This window comes from Peromyscus eremicus, chromosome 17 (assembly GCF_949786415.1).
Source record: "Peromyscus eremicus chromosome 17, PerEre_H2_v1, whole genome shotgun sequence".
Classification (NCBI taxonomy): Eukaryota; Metazoa; Chordata; class Mammalia; order Rodentia; family Cricetidae; genus Peromyscus; species Peromyscus eremicus.
In genome coordinates, this window is record NC_081433.1 from 45,667,118 (window position 1) to 45,686,258 (window position 19,141).

Below are 19,141 nucleotides of genomic sequence, written 5' to 3' on the forward strand. Positions count from 1 at the left end.
GTTGGCCTAGAATTCACTGTGTAGCTCTGACCGTCCCTAGCTAGCAATCCTTTGGACTTGACCTCCCGCGGTTGAGAATATGGACTTGCAAAGCTCACTAAGCCCTCTTTCCTTTCGTTGAATGTCTGGAGTTTGGTACTCATGTTCCTGAAAGAGAAACTTCATATTGCCTTTGTGAAAGTGGCTTACGAAATAGTCTCAGAATGAAGAATAAATAAATTTATTGTTTTCAGGTTAATTCAGAAACATCCATGTTTGTAAAATTTGTCTAAATGGACAGTTATCTGAGTTATTTCATTAGTTATGTACTGTTGGTTAACAGTTATCACCCACCACATTTAGTACAGCTTAAAACAACAAACATGTATTATCTTGGAGTCAAGAATTAGGGCAACATTCAACAGAGTAAGTAGTCAGGTTGTTTCTTTTGTTTTGTTGTTGTTGTTTGGTTGGTTGGTTGGTTTTTTGAGACAGGGTTTCTCTGTGTAGTTTGGTGCCTGTCCTGAATCTCACTGTGTAGACCAGGCTGGCCTCGAACTCACAGAGATCTGCCTGGCTCTGCCTCCCGAGTGTTGGGATTAAAGGCGTGCGCCACCACCGCCCAGCTCAAATTGTTTCTTGAGGTATCAGTTAAGCTGTAGTTGGGAATTGTGGTATTATTGAAAGGCTCCACTGAGATGGAGTAAGGATCTACTTTTAAGTGTATGCACCTGGTTGCTGGTTGACCTAGATTCTCTGCCAATTGGGTTTCTTCATAAAACTACCATACAGAATGGCAGTTGATTTCCCCTACCACAGGCAACCCAGGAAAGAGCATCCAAACTGAAGGAAGGTACTTGTATTTTATAGCTTAACATTAGAAGTGATACCCCCATCAACCACTGCCATATTGTATTTGTTAGGAGGCTTAAATCCAACCCACATTAGAGAGGCAGAGTATAACACAGTCCTCCAAGTGCGGAAGGCAAGGCCTCTGGAAGCCATTTTAGAGGCACCTGATAGAGATACTGTTTGTGGCTGATAACTTTTAGCAGTTAAAGTAATTAATAAATAAGAATAATTGAGTAAAAATATGTCCAAAAGGAATTAAGTCCAACAAGGGGGAAAAGCCTGATTTTGAAGTAATATGTAAACCTGTACTAGCATCAGCCGTTCCTGAAAACTAGTTTTTAAATCCATTTTACATTAATTATACTAAATAATATTATTTAATATTGACTGAAGAATAGAGTGTCTGAAAGGAATGTTTGTGTATCACAACTGGAGATTGTGTATTTCTTACCTGTTGCTGTTTTATGTAGTTGAAATTGGGTCAAAATAAACGTGAAAGATAGCTTTTTGAAAAGGAAAGCAGGTAGGAAAAGGCTAGGGGTGGGAGAGAGAAAATGCAGGTCAGTGGCAAATTTGTGTTAGCCCTATGTGATCAAATAGGGATGGGAGAAGTATGTTTTGGAAATGTACGTTGACTTTTTTAAAAAGCATTAAATATAATTTGTGAGTGGCAGTGGGTAGCAGAATAAGCTATATCCCATGTTGCTACTTCTATCAGCCCAAGGAGTGCTTTTTAGAGAACTCTACTCAAGTGAAGCCAAAATATTTTTAACTATACTGAAAAAAAAAGCCCAAGACAACAACAAAAACAACCTCAGGATGAGACCATATGAATCAAGGTTTATTAAGAAAAAATTTAATATAGATTTAGTAGCAGCATTGAAAGAGGGAGGGGGACTTAAGAAAAAGAGGGTACACAGCCAAGTATGGCCTTGGGCTTTTGAAGATAGAATTGTATTCAAGTGTCTTAACAATAACAATACATAAAATTTTGATGGCCTTTAAAGTGATATTATATGAGGGTTTTACAAAAGTAAATAAAACTGTTTGGGGTATACTTATTTTTATCTAGGTAACATTCCTTTAATACATAAGATTCGTTGGTTTATGATGTTCTTGTATAGCTTTGAATGTGACCAGATAAAAACATAGCTTAAAAAAAAAAAGTCAAAGTAATTCCACTAATCCATGGGTCACAAGAAAGTCAAAACACGGTTTGATTGTAAACATAATTCCTAATCGTGTCAGGTTCTCAGCAAGTACAATTTGGCGGCTCTCTTCCCTTCCCATGCTCACTTAATTGTCCTGCATAGCAGGCCCTACCTTCTATCTACACACTTCTCTGCACTTCACCACTACAGCTTTTACTGATAAACCATAAAAGCTTATGGGGAGCAAAAGGTTCTGGCTTCAGGGTTTGTTATGGCACTGTTTGGGCTATGACCCAATATAAAATCGCCTATGCTTCTTCCCAGGTTTGAAAGATACTATAAATCCTTATTTATTTGTAAACTATTATCCAAATTCATAGACATAAAACAAATATATGCAGTTCAAGTTTGGGCAACAAATGTAAGAAGCTTTATTCTAGAGTTAGCCATTTACATATTCTTCAAGAATAAAGTGCATAGGATTGTTTAAACATTTGAATGAAGGAACCAGATTTAACAAGTAAACCAAACTTAGCCTTTATCTGCCTCTACTACTTGTTCTTTATAGATGTGATGGGGGTGGAGAAACAAGAGGTGGGAAGCATGGATGATAAATATACACCACCAACTCCATCTTGTCATGTTACTCAGTTTTAGGTATTTTTCCTCTTTCCTTTGTTTTTATGCAATCGTAGAATTGTTTTTCTAGTTTTCAGTTGCAGTAAAACAATGTACACAAAATAAAATTCATCATCTTATCCAGTTTAAAATATACAGACCAGTCATATTAAATATATTCATAGTGGCATGTGACCACTTCCACTAGCTCCATAATTCTTTATGTTTTATAAAGCTAAAAGTCTGTGCCACCAACGACATTATCTCTTTGCCTTTTACTAGTTCCTGGTAACCCTGTTCTACATTCTATTATTTTGGCTACTCTGAGTACTTCATGTAAGCAGAACCATGTAAATTGTTTTTTGTAATATTGAAATCTCAACAGCATTAAGTTTTCAAATTCATGAGTATGAATGTATTTCTATTTATTTGCCTTTAACTTCTATCAGCAATGTTTGTACCTTTCATTGTAGATGTCTGGTTAAATTAATTCCTAAATATCGTATTCTTGTAAATGAAATTGTTTTCTTAATTTTTTTCAGATTGTTCATTAGTATATAGAAATACAATTAATTTTTTTTCTGTTGACCTAGCATCCTGCCTCTTTGCTGAATTCATTTGTCAATTCTAAGGGTTTTGTTTTGTTTTGTTTTTGACACAAAAACACAGCTCTCACTTCAAGGAGAATAAAAGATAGTTTATTTTGGAGACAAACATGGCTTCATAGTCTGAGAACATGGATTCAGGTTATCCCAAATACCATGTTTCAGCATGTATCGGTTCTGTGACATTTTTATAGCTACAGAACAAGAGAAAGTCTAGATTAGGGCACTTTCAAATACAGGGTAAGACGTGAGGAAGGTGGGTTATAATAAATCTAGGAAATCTCTGCCACAGGTTTCAGATGTTGTCTAATACATGCTTAGTATTTTGGTTGGTGAAAGCTGTTGCTCTGTTAAGTTAATCCGTATCAAAAGGTTTCATGTGACTGTCACAAGGATGTTAGGTCAGACACAAGTGGGCAATGGATGGCTATTAGTGGGTTAAAAGTAGTCCACGATAATTTGATTCTGGATATGCTACATTCCAGCTCTCCATAATCACAAAATTCCAGTCAATCAGTATTGTAAAAGAATCCTTAACATGGGTGTGACTCTTTTGTGAATTTCAGTTCACAGTTTTACTATTGGTTTTGCAGAATCTTTAGTGTTTTCTGCTGTAAGATCATATCTGCAAACATAATTTACTTCTGGTTTCCTACTTGGATGTCGTGTATTTCTTTACTAATTGCAGGAATCCCTGGAAGCAAAGAAATGTATAGCTTAAAGAGATTTGGGGTATCAAGCCCAGAACGCTTCTTTTCCACATGAGGAAGCTGAGGCTTTAAAAGTTAAGAGACTTGCCCAGTTCTCACAACTTGCTAAGGAAGGAGCCTAGTGCAAATCAACTTATTTCGGACTCTCCTCCCTCGTTCAGGCTCCTCTCAGTATTTTGCTTTAATACTTACGGTGATGTGTATAGGAGGTAGGCTGGAATGTGCCATTGTGGGTGCTGATGCAGTCATGCTGACTAAATAGTAATTCTGTAGTTGGAGAACTAATGTAATCAAAATTGGTATATGTAAGCAATGTGATATATTAATTGTATTTACAAGTTAAAACGTAACAGCATGTTTAGGTCAAAGCAAACTGAAGAAATTAAATAAGCCTAAACTACTCAGATTTGTGGTTATGTTTGCATTGTGTGTCTTCATTTTCTTACATTTGGTTAAATGTTATTTTGCTAGCACTTAGAGGAAGGAATTAAGGAGGTGGGGGTGGGGCGAACCTTAGAAAACAGGGCAATATTGTAAATCTTTTTGAATTAAAACAACCCACAAATGGTATGCCTTTTAGTAAGGAAAACTGCTCTTGCAGGGCCAGATCTCTACATTTAATGAGTGGGGCTTTTATGTGTTTAATGTGCCTTGTGACCTCTTAGTGCTTAACTGTTTCCCTTTTCTCTTTAGAAAGCCCACCGTGTGGACTTACCTGCTTTCATTTCTCTAAAATTGTGGATTCAAAATTTTAGGAGTGCAATTGGTTATCAGGTGTTTTAAATTTTTTTTCACCAGTCTATTCTAAACAACTTTGGTGGTCTGTTCCTTTGGATGTCCAGACATAAATTATAGCCTGCCAATCTGATTCCAAATGCCTTGCAGAAAGCATTTTCTCATAGACTCACCCACATTGTTACACCATTAATACCACTTCATGGCACCTGAAGATTTTAAAACCTAAAATAACCAAACGTCAAGTTGTTACAGTCTGTTTAAGAAAAGCTTTTTTTTTTTTTTTTTAGGTATGTGAACTTCCTTTCTTTAAAATTTAAATTTGTATTTTAAACATAACTGTCTTTAAATATGTTAGCACTTTATCTAAGATAAGATGTTTATTTATAAATTTCATTAGCACTATTTAGATATAAAATAGTGAAAAATCTAGCAGCTTACAGTATTTAAATGAAACTATTCATGTTTTGTCAGTCCTCACATGGATATGACTTAACACAGCTCAGAAAGAACTTTATGGAATCAGACTGGCTGTGGAAAAAATAAATAATTAGAATGTGAGTTTGAGAGACTCTTCTATTCCTTTGGGCCACTGTGTAGATTTTAACTGAAAGTTGTATCATTCTTCACTGCTAGGTGTACTGACTAGTTTTAGATCAAGCTAGAGTCATCTGAAAGGAAGGGACCTCAACTGAGAAAATGCCTCCATAAGATCCACCTGTAGGGCATTTTCTTAATTAGTGATCAATGGGGGATGGCCCAGCCACTGTGGATGGTGCTGTCCCTGAGCTGGTGGTCCTGGGTTCTAGGAGAAACTAGGCTGAGCGAGCTATGATAAGCAAGCTATGATAAGCAAGCCAATAAGCACCGCCACTCCATGGCTTCTGTATCAGCTTCTGCCTCCAGCTTCCTGCCCTGTGTGAGTTCCTGTCCTGACTTCCTTCAATGCTGGACAGTGATGTGGAAGTAAAAGCTAAATCTTTTCCTTCCCAAGTTGCTTTTGGTCATGGTGTTTCATCACATCAATAGTAACCCTAACTAGGACTTTAGGGTTTCCTCCACAGCATGTACCACCTGAATGCTCAGCTCAGTGAAATTGCATAGAAGGGTTAGTGCAGTTACCTTTCCTTATGCTTATACTTTGTTATTCAGTCATATAGGAATTTTGTTGTTTCAGTTTGGTTTGGTTTGTTTGTTTTTGTTTTGTTTTGTTTTGTTTTGTTTTCTGAGACAGAGTTTCTCTGTGTAGCCCTGGCTGTGCTGGAACTCACTGTGTAACCAGGCTGGCCTCAAACTCACAGGTCCACCTGCCTCTGCTTCCTGAGTGCTGGAATTAAAGGCATGTGCCACCACCGCCCAGCTTATATAAGAATGTTTTGATTAAAACTGTTCAGTGTTTAACAGGCAAGCTTTATATTGGGTATATAAGAACTACTAATAAAATAATTTTTAGTTTGTTCTCCATAGAAGTAGTCTATTATTTTGAAAACAACAGAAATATATATTTCTCTACATACACACACACATATATACATATATAGTGAGTGAGTGATAGTCAAAAATACCATCTTAAAAAGAAATGCAGCCATCCACTTAAAGTAAACTGTATAGAAAACTATTATTGTAAATTAATATCATTGTTGCTAATTGCTCTGTAATGTTTAGATCTGAAAATTCGTTTATAAAAGATATTTCTTTATGAAAACTGTGCTTTTTCTTTATTTTTTATTTTCTGAGATTTATTTTATGTGTATGGCATCTTGCCTGCATATATGTCTACGCACTGTGTGTATGCCGTGCCCATAGAGTCCAAAAGAGGGCATCAGTTCCCCTAGAAATGGAGTTTCACACAATTGTTAGTTGGCATATGGGTCCTGGGAATATGACCTGGGTCCCCTGGAAAGGCAGTCTGTGTTTTTTTTGGTTTTTTTTTTTTTTCTGTAAAAATACTTTTTTTTTTGATCTTCAGATAAGCTTTATTTGTTAGAGTACAAACAAAATATCATCAAATTTCCCCTTTTTGTCCAAAATAAAAAAAGTTATAACTAATATAAAAAGCTATATGTAGTAAGTACAATAACTATATATAATACATACAGGCAATAAATACATCAACAATATCTAGTCCATAAACATTTGACAAAAATCAGAGAAAAATACTCCATTATCTATCCTATCTTGGTGAGTCCAAAAGGTTGTACCTAATTCACTTTCTATTCTAACTTGCATTACCCAAACTATCTTTTTTTTTAAGATGGTGTTTCTTTTTTTTTTTCATTTTGCAATAATAAATTATTTTGCAGTTCTATATATCAGCCACGGATTCCCTTGTTCTCCCCCCTCCTGCCCCCCTCACCTTCCCCCCAGCCCACCCCCTATTCCCACCCTAATGTCGTGCTAGAAACCCCATCCAATGATTGAGGGATCTGGATGCAGAGATCCATGGCTAGGCCCCGGGTGGAGCTCTGGGAGTCCAATTAGCGAGAAAGAGGAGGGTTTATATGAGCGAGAATTGTTGAGACCAAGGTTGGATAAAGCACAGGGACAAATAGCCAAACGAATGGAAACACATGAACTATGAACCAATGGCTGAGGGGCCCCCAACTAGATCAGGCCCTCTGAATGGGTGAGACAGTTGATTGGCTTGATCTGTTTGGGAGGCATCCAGGCAGTGGCACCGGGTCCTGTACTCAGTGCATGAGTTGGCTGTTTGAAACCTGGGGCCTATGCAGGGTCTCTTGGCTCGGCCTGGGAGGAGGGGACTGGACCTGCCTGGACTGAGTCTACCAGGTTGATCTCAGTCCGCAGGGGAGGCTTTGCCCAGTCTGTGTTCTTAACTGCCAAGCCGTTTTCCAGCCCTGGGCAGCTTTTCTTCTATAAGAAAAATACATCCAAAAGTCCTGTTTGACCATGGGGTTGGCTTTCAGGTTTCCACATTCAACTTTTTTGAAAAAATGGAGATGGTGGTTATACAGTGCTTTTCCATTTAAAAGATATTTCTGTATACATTGTCTTGGTTGAGATCATGGCAGATATGTAGTTTCTCCCACTTGGCTTAGAAGATAGCAAACTATGAAATAATTGGAGCTATGAACTACCTCTTCATCAGTGCCAAAAACACTCCATTTTTCTAAAGCAGGCATTATATACTCCACAGTTTTTAGTTTTAACACAATAAAACCCAAGACTTTAGTACTTAATGTCTAGATATTTGGTGACTGTGTAATCAAACTGTTATGACTAATATTTATCTTACTATTTTAGTAGAAACAAGTATATATAAAAATTAGGTGATTTACATTAAACTTATTCTGGTTTTAAGATATTATTGAGTAAGACCATTTCTACATGTTTTAGAAGTATTTGAAGTAGTCCTGATTATATTAGTTTATATACAGCAATACTAATTTCACCATTTTGTCTTTTAAGTATTCATTGTCTTTTTGTGTTTTTTTTTTCTACTGTTGACTGAATGCCTTAGGCATGCTAGGCAAGTACTCTATGAGCTACATTCCCCAGCCCTACATTAAGAGGCATACAAATGGTACTTTTTCCATTTATATCTTAATCCAATTATTAATGAATTCTGTATAAATAGTTAAGGCATCATTTTAGGATTTGTATCCTTAAGGATTATTATCTTTGTGTCTTATTTCAGTCTAGATATAGTGAGTTAACTGATGTCAGAGTCGGTTCATAAGGTTTTTAACAATGAGTTGAATGTGCTAAAATCTAAGATAATTACTATTTGACAAATCACACTAGCCTTCTTGCACACTTGGTCACTCTTTTGAAAGCTTTCATTAAAGTTTTTCTCTAAATCTCTCTCTATGTCTCTGTCTGTCTGTGGTGCCGGGGATTGAACCCCTGAGGCCTTGTATACACTAGGTAAACACTCTGCAAGTGAGCTACATACCCACTTTGAAGTTTTTCAATCAAGGTTATATATGGTTGATGCTAGATTTATCCATTTAGTCCTTTGTGTGGCATCAACTCATCTTAGTACATAGAAGAGAGGCCATCCTCTTTTTACATGTTGGAAATGTGACCCCATTTTGTGCGTTCCTATGTCATTTTTAGCAGGTAGTTACCACAGAACTATAAGCATATATATACACATATATATACATATATTTAAATACATATGTGTATGTATTTTATGTATTGAAGTTTCTATTTCTTTTAGTAAGCTTTATGATTAAAATGGATAAAAAATTATATGGTCCATGCACTCTGAACTTACTATTTTAATAGACTTATATCTAAAAAACATATCTTAATATAGAAATATAATTCAGAGGTGGTATTGCACACATATAATCCCAGCACCTGTGGGAGGCAGTGGCAGGAGGATCTGAAGTCTGAGGCCAACCTGGACTAAACAGCAAGACCGTGTCTTGAAAAGAGCCTGAAAATACTGATCTTAGTGTGGTCACACATACCTGTCATATAAGAGGCTGAGACTCAAAGATCATGGCAAGTTTGAAGTCAGCTTGGGCTGTGCAGTGAGATACTGATGTAAAAAATACTGTTTTTACAATTGATACATTAGTAATACTTTATAATTCAGATTATTTGTGATGTGAGTGTGTTAGTACTACATAGAAATTTTCTATTAAATGACAAATATATCTTCATGGTACTTCCAAAAGGACACTTTTGACTAACAAAGTCTTCATATCTAATCTTGGAGTTCTTTCTAGAAAACACACCAGTAGTAATAGAAAATTTTCTGCAACTCCAGTGCCAGAGATCTAAGACCCACTTCAGTCCTCTCTAGTCACCCATGAACATGTGGCAGATGTGCGTGTGTGCATGTGCACGCATGCACGCTCGCTCACACACATACACACACACACACACACACGCACACGCACACGAGAACTAAAAGCAGTAAAATTATTTTAAAAGATGTTTGTAGAGTATCAAAAGATCTTTGTTGCACTGAATTATTACAAAATAATTTTCTCTACTTGCCACTTAGTTTCTAGGTATGGTGTATCAGCCTAGGCATTTAGCTTCATCTTATATTTTCTAATTGCCTTTTCTTAGCAAAAGTTAATGGAATTGCTCTAAATCTCATAGACCCTAAATTAATATAATTTAGAGTAGTATTATGATTACTTAGGTAATTAAACCCAAAATAATCAGATAGATGTACTCTAGGGTGGAAGAACAAATAAAATTATCCTTTAAAAAGGATAGAAGGGATAACAACTTGCTACTTTGGCATAGTCACCAAATCTTATGTCCTGTCAGTCCCATGGATAAGAATTATCAACCATTATTTTACCAGGGAGAAAAATGAGAATCAAAGATTATAAATTAATCAAAGTTGTAATTGGAAGATCTCCTGTGTCCTGCCTGGTCCGCAGCCGCTCAGACCCAAGTAATACACAGAGGCTTATATTAATTAAAACTGCTTGGCCATTAGCTCAGGCTAACTAAACTAAAACTCAGCCCGTTTTTGTTAATATGTATGTTGCCACATGTTCTGTGGCTTTACCTGTGTGCCATTACATGCTACTCCCTGGATGGATGGCTGTTGTCTTCTCACTCAGCCTTCCTCTTCCCAGAATTCTCCTTGTCTGCTTATCCCACCTATACTTCCTGCCTGGCTACTGGCAATCAGCGTTTTATTAAACCAGTGTACAAAAGCATTATCCCACTTTCAGCTACACAAAATCTTTGTGGAAGATTGATCAAGGTGTTTTGTTTTTCACTTCAAAGCCTGTGTGCTTTCCACAGGACAGCCTAAAAAGCTGCAGCTGGCAGCAGCAGCTTAGGTAATGAGCAGACACAGGTCAGAGATGAGACCTGGCAGTGAGTCAGCGTCTCAACTTCAACAGCTATGCATGTGCTGTTTGCTGAGTCTGGATAAAAGCTTTGGACTCCTATCTCTTCTCCAAGTTTGAGTCCTCAAGTCTTCCCTTTGCCAGCTCTGTGATCATACCCTATTTAACATTTCTTCTGACCTTTGAAGATGTTTGGGAGAGTTAAGGTGCAATGATATATAGAAGTTTCAAGTGGTTGTCACAGAGTAGTGAATAAACTGTATATAGCACTGAAACAATGTTATTAGTTAATGTTAATATTAAGCATTACAGAAGTGTTCCAGGTATAATACTATAAACAAAAGGAAGGGAACAAGACCAAAAAGTGTAGGGACTAATCTCCACATCAAAAAAAAAAAAGGTTTAAGGGGTATTTTTCCCTATTTTATTTAAATTTTTTTTTCTGCTCTTAAAAAAACTATTCTTCTGGTCAAAGACAGCAATTAAAGAGCACTTTCTCCTCTTCTAAAGGGTCACAGTTCAGGTTCCAGCACCTATGTCTGGACAGGGGATCTGATGTTCTCATCTGGCCTCTTAGACACCTGCACACACATTTACATACATATTAATTCTTCTCAAAATATCAAAAATAATTCTGATTTAATGTTCAGTTTTCCTTATTAGAGTCCCTCTGCTACTTCTTTATCAAATTCCATTCAAGAATCATTGATAGTTGTTCCTTGAATTATTTTTCTCTGAAGATTATGAGATGACATTTATCTCCACTATTTTTGTCTTTATTAGTGATGATATTGTTGAAAAGTAGCATTCTCTTTTATTTATGTTTTCATTGGTCACTTATGTAGATTTATAGGATTTTTAAAGGTTAATAGAATATAATCCATTATTGCCCTTCTTTCTTAATATCCAAATTGTCCAAATTTTGTCCATTAGGCACACCATCAAATTAATTCCAAGGTTCCCTTTTCAAACACTATCATAACTGCTTTTGCTTTAATTTGCCTTTAGCTAACTCAATCCATGTTTAGAAATGCTGCCTTAAGGATTCTTGCTAGGCCAAGCATGTTAGCACATGCTTTTAATTTTAATCCCAGGACCCAGGAGGCAGAGGCAGATGGATCTGTGAGTTTGAGGATAGTCTGGTCTACTCAGTGAGTTCCAGCACAGCCAGGGCTACATAGAGAAACCAAGTCTTGAAAACAAAACAAAACAAAGTTTATTGCTAGCATTTAGGGGAATATCCAGTGGCCTGGAAAAGTGAAAGTTGAAAGAAAGATGAACCTTTTTCACTGTAACTCCATATTAAAAGTGCTGAGGGCAGCTCCCCAGAACAATATGTAGAGTAGAAATGTATAATGTCCATTAAAATTAGAGTGTAATTGTTAACTTGGGCCTGGGGAAGTGGCTCAGCTGTACAAGCATGGAAGCTGAGTTTGGATCCTTAACACTCAGGTGCAACCTAGCCAGGGGTCCCTGAAGCTACTTGACCAGTTGGCATTGCCCCAAATCCATGAGCTTCTGTTTCTGTATCAGTAACTAAAGGTGGAGAACAGTCGAGGACTTCAGGCCTTTGTGTGCACATACGCACACACCATAAAACCAAACAGACAAATACACACATAGAAAATTGCTAATTTTGGCTGAAGAGTCACTGAATTAAAAAATCTTTTTTAGAATGTTGTGTATGTGTTTTAGTAATACTTTAGCGACTGCACATTAGATTGTTGAGGAAGTAAAACATTGACTTAAGATGTATGGACCCTGGTAGGACTGGTGGTCCTTACTTTAGGGTGGTTTATTTGATAGGCATTATACATAAAAGGACATAGTTTTTAATTCTGTGTATGTGTTGTATGTCTGTGTGGATTTTTGCGTAAGTGTGTTCAAGTGCTTGCAAAGGCCAGAATATCAGATCCCACCAATCTGGAGTTAGTGGTAGTTGTGGGCTGCTCACTGTGGCCGCCAACTTCACTTAGGTCTCCTACAAGACTAGTATGTGCTCTTAACTGCTGGATCATCTCTCCAGACCCCAGAGAAGAATCTTCTTATCTGTATTGTACAAGTCAAGAAACAGTGACTCAGAGAAGTTAAGCCCTTATTTTCATTACACATTCCCCCCGAATTGTCCCCTTCTTTCTCCTATGTTGAGTCCCTCACTGTTGGCTACTTCTTTAGAACATACAGTTTCTGATTCCCTCTCTGCAATATTCTAAGCTAATCTTCACTTTTTAAATCATATCTTAAATAATTCTTTGTGTTTTCACACATCTATACAATGTATTTTCATCAAAGCCATCCACCCTGACCTCACTTCAGCTCCCCCTAGTTCCTGTCACCCCCATACATACAACTTCATGTCCTCCTTGATATTAAAAAAAGGGGGAAAAAAAAAAACCTCTTGAGTCCAGTTAGTGGTGCCCATATGCACACGAGTGTGGGGCCACCCTCTGTGGCTTGAGTGACCTGTCAGTGGCCTCGTCTCCAAAGGAGTGTGACTCTTTCTCTATTACAAAAATGTGTTGAAATACTCTGTGTATTCTTTTTTACTTTGTGTGTGTGTTTGTGTGCCTTTGCCACTACACATATCTGGAGATGAGAGGACTACTTATGGGAGTTGTTTCTTTTCTACCTTGTGGGTCCTGGGGATCCAACACAGGTCATTAGTCTTTACAGCAAATGCCTTTACTGGCTAAACCATTTCATGTGCTGCTCCTATTTAAAGGGAGCTTTAGCTAATTAAGTTTATGGATTATAAGTAAATAGTTTTCAAAAGTTTTCTTTGTTTTCAAATCCATCTTAAGTCTATTTATATCAGCTGAGCTACTCTACTATAACAGCATAGAAATTTAGAAGCAGAAAATTAAACTTGAAATGTAAGAAATATTAATAAAGAAACCAAAATATAAAAATCTTAGGATTAAGTTAATAAAAACAACTCTTGTTTAGTCCCTGTGACATGTTCCCAGTGAATGTTCAAGGTAACTTAGCAGCCATGAATATAAAACTTCAGAATTTCCTACTCACGACTGTAATACATACATGTGTTCTTAATTGAATATGATTTTGCTCTTAAACCAAAAAATGTATACAATATCTCTGAGACACATGTACCATAACTGATAGTGTAAGTACTTGATACGTCAGGAGTTGTGTTTGCATAATTTTTTTGGGGGGGGGGTTTAGACAGGGTTTCTCTGTGTAACAGTCCTGGAACTCACTTTGTAGACCAGGCTGGCCTCAAACTCACTGAGATCCGCCTGCCTCTGCTTCTCAAGTGCTGGGATTAAAGGTGTGCGCCACCACCGCCCGGCATGTTTGCATAATTTTAGGAAAACAAATTCTTTTATCATATTCATTTACTCATTTGGCTTTGCAGAAACCTAGCCTACTTTTTCACAGAGCAGTCGTTCCGTATTCACTATTTCAGTATTTATAACAACTTTATCGAAGTCACTGCTATGCATAATGAGAAAGAACTTCTATTTACATGTGAACTAGAGTATACTCTTACAAGACTATTATAAATATATCACTACCTATTTTAAAAATAAATAACCAGCAGTAATTTCATCACAAAAATTCATATTTTATACCAAAATTAATTTTTGCAAATATGAAAAATGTGTTTTTGAATTTGAAATTCTTGGCCTATTAGGTGATCTCACTGTTCATCTGAATTGTTCTGACCAGATCACTTTCCCAAGTGACAACAGTTTCCTTCCTGTTATAGCATTGGGTTTCAGTGTTGAGACTATGTATGCCAAGTGATGTTCCAGCACATGGATGTGTCATTGTTTATGCACTCCCCTGCTGAAGCATATCTTAGTTTCTTTTAAATTTGAGCAATTATGAATAAAACTGTTGCAAACATTCATAAACAGCTTTTGTGTGGACAGATGTTTCCAACTTATGTAAGTAAATAAAGAGAAATGTGAATGCTGGGTTATATGATACAAAGTATATTTAATTTTACAAGAAACTACCAAAGTACCTTTCAAATGTGCCCTCTTCCTCACTTCCTCACAAGCATTGGTCCCTCTGTAGGACTATGTGGGTGCTCATGGAGGCCAGAGATGTCAGATCTCCTGGAGCTGGACTACAGGCAGTTGTAAATTGCATGACATGGGTACTGGAAACCACATTCAGGGCCTATGCAAGAGCTGGAAGTGCTCTTAGCCGCTGAACCATTTGCCAGTCTCTTTTAAAGTCCTTTGTTTTCTTTTGTTTTAGATATCAGACCCTTGTTATAAATGCATTTTACAAAGATTTCCTAGATTGTGGTTTGTCTTAATATTTTGAATTTATGTGTCTGAGGATTTCTTTGAGTGTGTGTGTGTGCACACTGTGTGTGGTACCTGCAGAGACTAAAAGAGAGTGTTGTAGATTCCTTGGGACTGGAGTTACAGATTGTTGTGAACTGACATGTGGGTGCTGGGAATTGAACCCAGATCCTAGGAGAGCAACCAGTGCTATTAACCTCTGAGCCATCTCTCCAGCCCCATGAATTTCATTTGTAAAGCTTGAGGCTAGCTAAACTGATAATATTATTTAGTTTTGTGTTCTAGGACAAGAAAGGTTATCATTTGTGCCTCTTGTGCAAAAAACAAAATTTCCCATATTTGAAAATCATTAGTATATTCCTTCTCTTCGTAACCTCCATCATACACACATACACATGCATACCACCCTTTATAGGTGGACTCCCAAGGAGATCAAGGAAAAGCATTAGAATTAACTTGCCCTGAACCTTTTTTTCTATTTTGATCCATAAATAAACTCATATAGTTTTGTCCCAATAATAACCAAATATTTAGTAAATAAACATGTGACTTCTTTTAATTAAGAAAATAATACTCTCAACATTTTTGAAGTTCTTCTGGATGCTGAAGTTATTTCTAGGACATTTCCATTTTGGTAACCAGTGATTTGATTTGTGTGTCTAACGAGTTGTTTTGTCTGTGTTCCATCTAAGGTTCAGATTATATCATGAAAATTATTTTATTGACTTTATGTGAAGATCAATATTTTTTTCAAAAATTTTTGAATGAGTAATAAAACAAGAATATTTTGTTTGAAAAGGGGTTCGTGAAACTATTTATTTGTATTAAATAAATACTCTTCCTGATTTAGTTTTTCTCAGCAAGTTTATTTGCTCAGGAAAAACTGCTTGTTTTGAAAGCCATATCAAATAAGTTTAGGCCAGTCATTTTCTAAATATTTGTGTATGTGGAGTCCAGGATATTTAACAGCAGCTCTGGCAGGTGACATGTAGGTGGGGGAGACTGGAACACACCTTCTTACATCTTTTCCCAAGTGCCTTGAACAAATCCACAGGGCTATTTGGAAAACAGTTGAAAGTTACTCTAAATTACAATTTTATTTGTAAGCACCAGTGAAACCAAATAGTTGGTTATTGCTGAGAAATTTATCCCGGAGTTCTAGGTGTCTAATTTATAAGGTTTTTGAATTAGACTTCAGGGCCTATGTTACATTTTATTACAGTCTACAACCTAAGTGTAGACTGGCAGGAATTAACGGAAAGCCTGCATCACAGCTGTTATGCATCTGGCAGTGTGGTTAAAAGGGACTAGCTTAGCTGAGCCTGAGTTGTGATAAAAAGCAGTGTCTGGAGGCCGTTTAACTGAAGTTCTGTGCTCTGATCAGATCTGGATTTAATACTGGCCCATAAGTTCACATAATTATAATTTGTAAGTGTCTTCAGGACATCAGCAACTTAACTCCCACCACATGAAAAATGATTATGTTGCCTGTGGATCTTAAAAATATATAGCAAGCAAGCTGGGATGGAGGCAATGAGCAAACCAGGTAGTTAAACTTCTCTCCCAAGTGCTGCACCCCAAACACTCCAACTCTTCTTTATAATATACTACAGCTTTCCCCAGGCTTTAATGAGAAATTAGAATTCTGATAAACAAATATCCTGTCAGATCTTGTTATACTAGTGGGAAAGACGGTTTACATTTTCATGTCACCCTTATTACCTTCTGGCCGTCTCTCAGGCTTGCAGATGGGTCAAGGACTCTGGAGAGTGGCCAGAAACCAGCATCTCCAACAGGAAGCCTACAGTGAGCCAGGCTACCTCAGCAGAGAGCAGAGCAGGAGAGTGACTTCAAGCAACATTTCTCACTCCAGCCACCGGAAACAAGCCCAAGGAGGCATCGATATATATCATCTTCTGAAGGCAAGGAAGTCTAAAGAGCAGGAAGGGTTCATTAACTTGGAAATGCTGCCTCCTGAACTAAGCTTCACCATCTTGTCCTACCTAAATGCAACTGACCTCTGCTTAGCTTCATGTGTTTGGCAAGACCTTGCTAACGATGAACTTCTCTGGCAAGGGTAAGTTCAACCCACCAACATTAACTCCGATCCCTGTCTTGTTGAATGTTCTTCACATAGCATGCATGTATTGTGAAATCATTTCTTTTATATGAGCTTATATATTTTACTAAACCCTAGAAAAATAACTAATAGTTATCTTCCCAGTCAGTTTTGACATTGTCGAGAAGACAGTGGGATGATAACTGTACAGAAGAAAGGGAGTTACAGTCAAAACGTGTCCGTTTATTACACACCAGAAATTGCAGTCATTTGAGCAGCATACCCATTCTGGGTAAGAACCTATAATCCAAAGTGTGTAGTCTTTGTCTCTTGGTGAAGCTCGTAGTTTCCGGAGGAATACCATCTGAAGTATAGGCATACTTAAAGATCAGTAAGAACAGTGTTTTCTTTGATTTCAAAGTGAACATGTGTGTTTTCATATTTCTGTTTCTGCTGTCATCAACTTTTAAATTGATGATGTCACCTATATGTTTTTCTAAACCCACTTTTATCACTGAAGTGGGTGAACATTCGAAAGTACAACAGACAGTTTGTTACGTTTTAATAGCTGTTGCACCCATTTCAATTTAAACTGCAAATCTATGAGCTTTTGTAGAATAGAATATATTTTTTAAAAATCGCATTTATTCCTAAGTAGTCTCCTACTCTAATGAAAGATCATAGGAATGAGGTTTCTTCTTTTGAGTGTTGAAAATGCTACCGATCAGAAGAATCACTGAATTTCAGATTTCCTGGCATTCTTCTGCAAAGTTAAGTCTCAATATTTTAAAGTAGCTTTTATAATGGTAAAGAACTTATCAAAATGATACCATACCTAGACTGGAAAGTTAATTGAGAGACTTCATAAATTAATTGAAATTATCAAATTCCAGTAGTAGTGTATTTTCAGTAGCAACATTTCTGACTTAAGCTTCCTAAGGTCTCAGAATTGTAGTACGAAAGTATTTCTTTATCAGTCAATAAATACATAAAAACAATTTGTTTTTATCACTTGGTGCTTTGTCATACTGTATGAGCACCAATTCTTATAGCATTATTTAAAACAAATGAGTTTTTAATGTTTTAATCATAGAGGGAGATTAGAATGATACTTTAAACCTGGTTTGTTCTTCGTCATCTTTTTTTTCTACATCTTAGCATTTTCCACAAACTTAATTTGTGTTTCTTTATTTGAAATTTATTTTTGCTCTATTCATTTGTTTGTGGCCCAAACTGGCCTCAACTCCTGATGCTCCTGCCTCAGCCTCCCATTGCTAGGATTGAAGGTGTACACTACCACACCCAGCTGATTCTATATTTGAACTTCAAACAATATTCATTTCTAAACTTAGTGAAATTAAGTCTGAATATGTTTTTATCACAGTTTTAAAGGCATTTAAAGTATATTGAAATATAGTTTCAGTATTTTCTTTATCTTGATAGTAATACACATAGACTTAGTGCTCTGATATATTTCCAGAACTCTAAGTCATTACACTAAACATTTAGCTTTCAAATACTAACTAGTGCCTCTCTATAGATTAGAAAGCATGATCCTAATCTACAGAAAATGGTGCATTATGAAATTCAGTTCTTATTCAAAGTTGAAAAGATATTTTAACAGCTGCATGTCTTTGTAATAGGGAAGAATCATGGATCTGAAACAATATCTTAAGCATGCTCAGCATCACAGTACTTGATGTGTATAGTTGTGGAATTATGCTGTGTTTAGTTTGTTGTTAATATATACTTTTTTGAAAAAGCCAGTGAAGTTTCCTTGCCCAACCTTTAGTGTTATATCACAGTTGGCATGGGTTGTTTAATAGATCCCAACCAGCTTCTTAGCATTGTGAGCTCTGAGGAAGACTTTTATCTAAATGTTGCCACATGCGTGTTAGCTGGATGTCTTTTTGGGACTGTCGTGTTTCTGTTTCTTGTATGGTGCACCAACTGTTACAGAATATTTGTTTACACTGTGTGAAGATGTGTCTCTGCCTGAGGCACCTTCTGATTGGTTTAATAAAGAGCAGAATGGCCAATAGCTAGGCAGGAGAGAATAGGCAGGATTTCTGGGGAGAGAGGAACTCTGGAAAGAAGAGAGGCAGAGAGATGCCAGTGAGGCATGGAACAAATCAGATGTACAGAATGGGAGAGAGGTAAAAGCCACATGACAGAATGTAGATTAACAGAAACAGGTTAATTGGAGTTATAAGAGCTAGTTGGAAACAAGCATAAACTAAAGGCCAAGCTTTCATAATTACTAAAAAGTCTTGGGGTCATTATTTGTGGGCTGGTGGTCCCACAAAGGAAATTCAAATTACAACCAACATCAGGGAATTGTTGACAGGATTGAGCAA

General features: G+C 36.8%; 1 protein-coding gene across 1 annotated transcript in view; it reads left to right on the forward strand.

The window, feature by feature from the left end:
- The window catches only part of Fbxo8 (F-box protein 8), a 43,740-nt gene that overhangs the window by 1,061 nt on the left and 23,538 nt on the right, over positions 1 to 19,141 (forward strand). The window contains exon 2 of the mRNA XM_059244261.1: positions 16,466 to 16,802. Within this exon, the coding sequence (XP_059100244.1) occupies positions 16,474 to 16,802 (329 nt within the window). The 5' untranslated portion in view covers positions 16,466 to 16,473. The remainder of the gene's footprint in view (positions 1 to 16,465; positions 16,803 to 19,141) is intronic.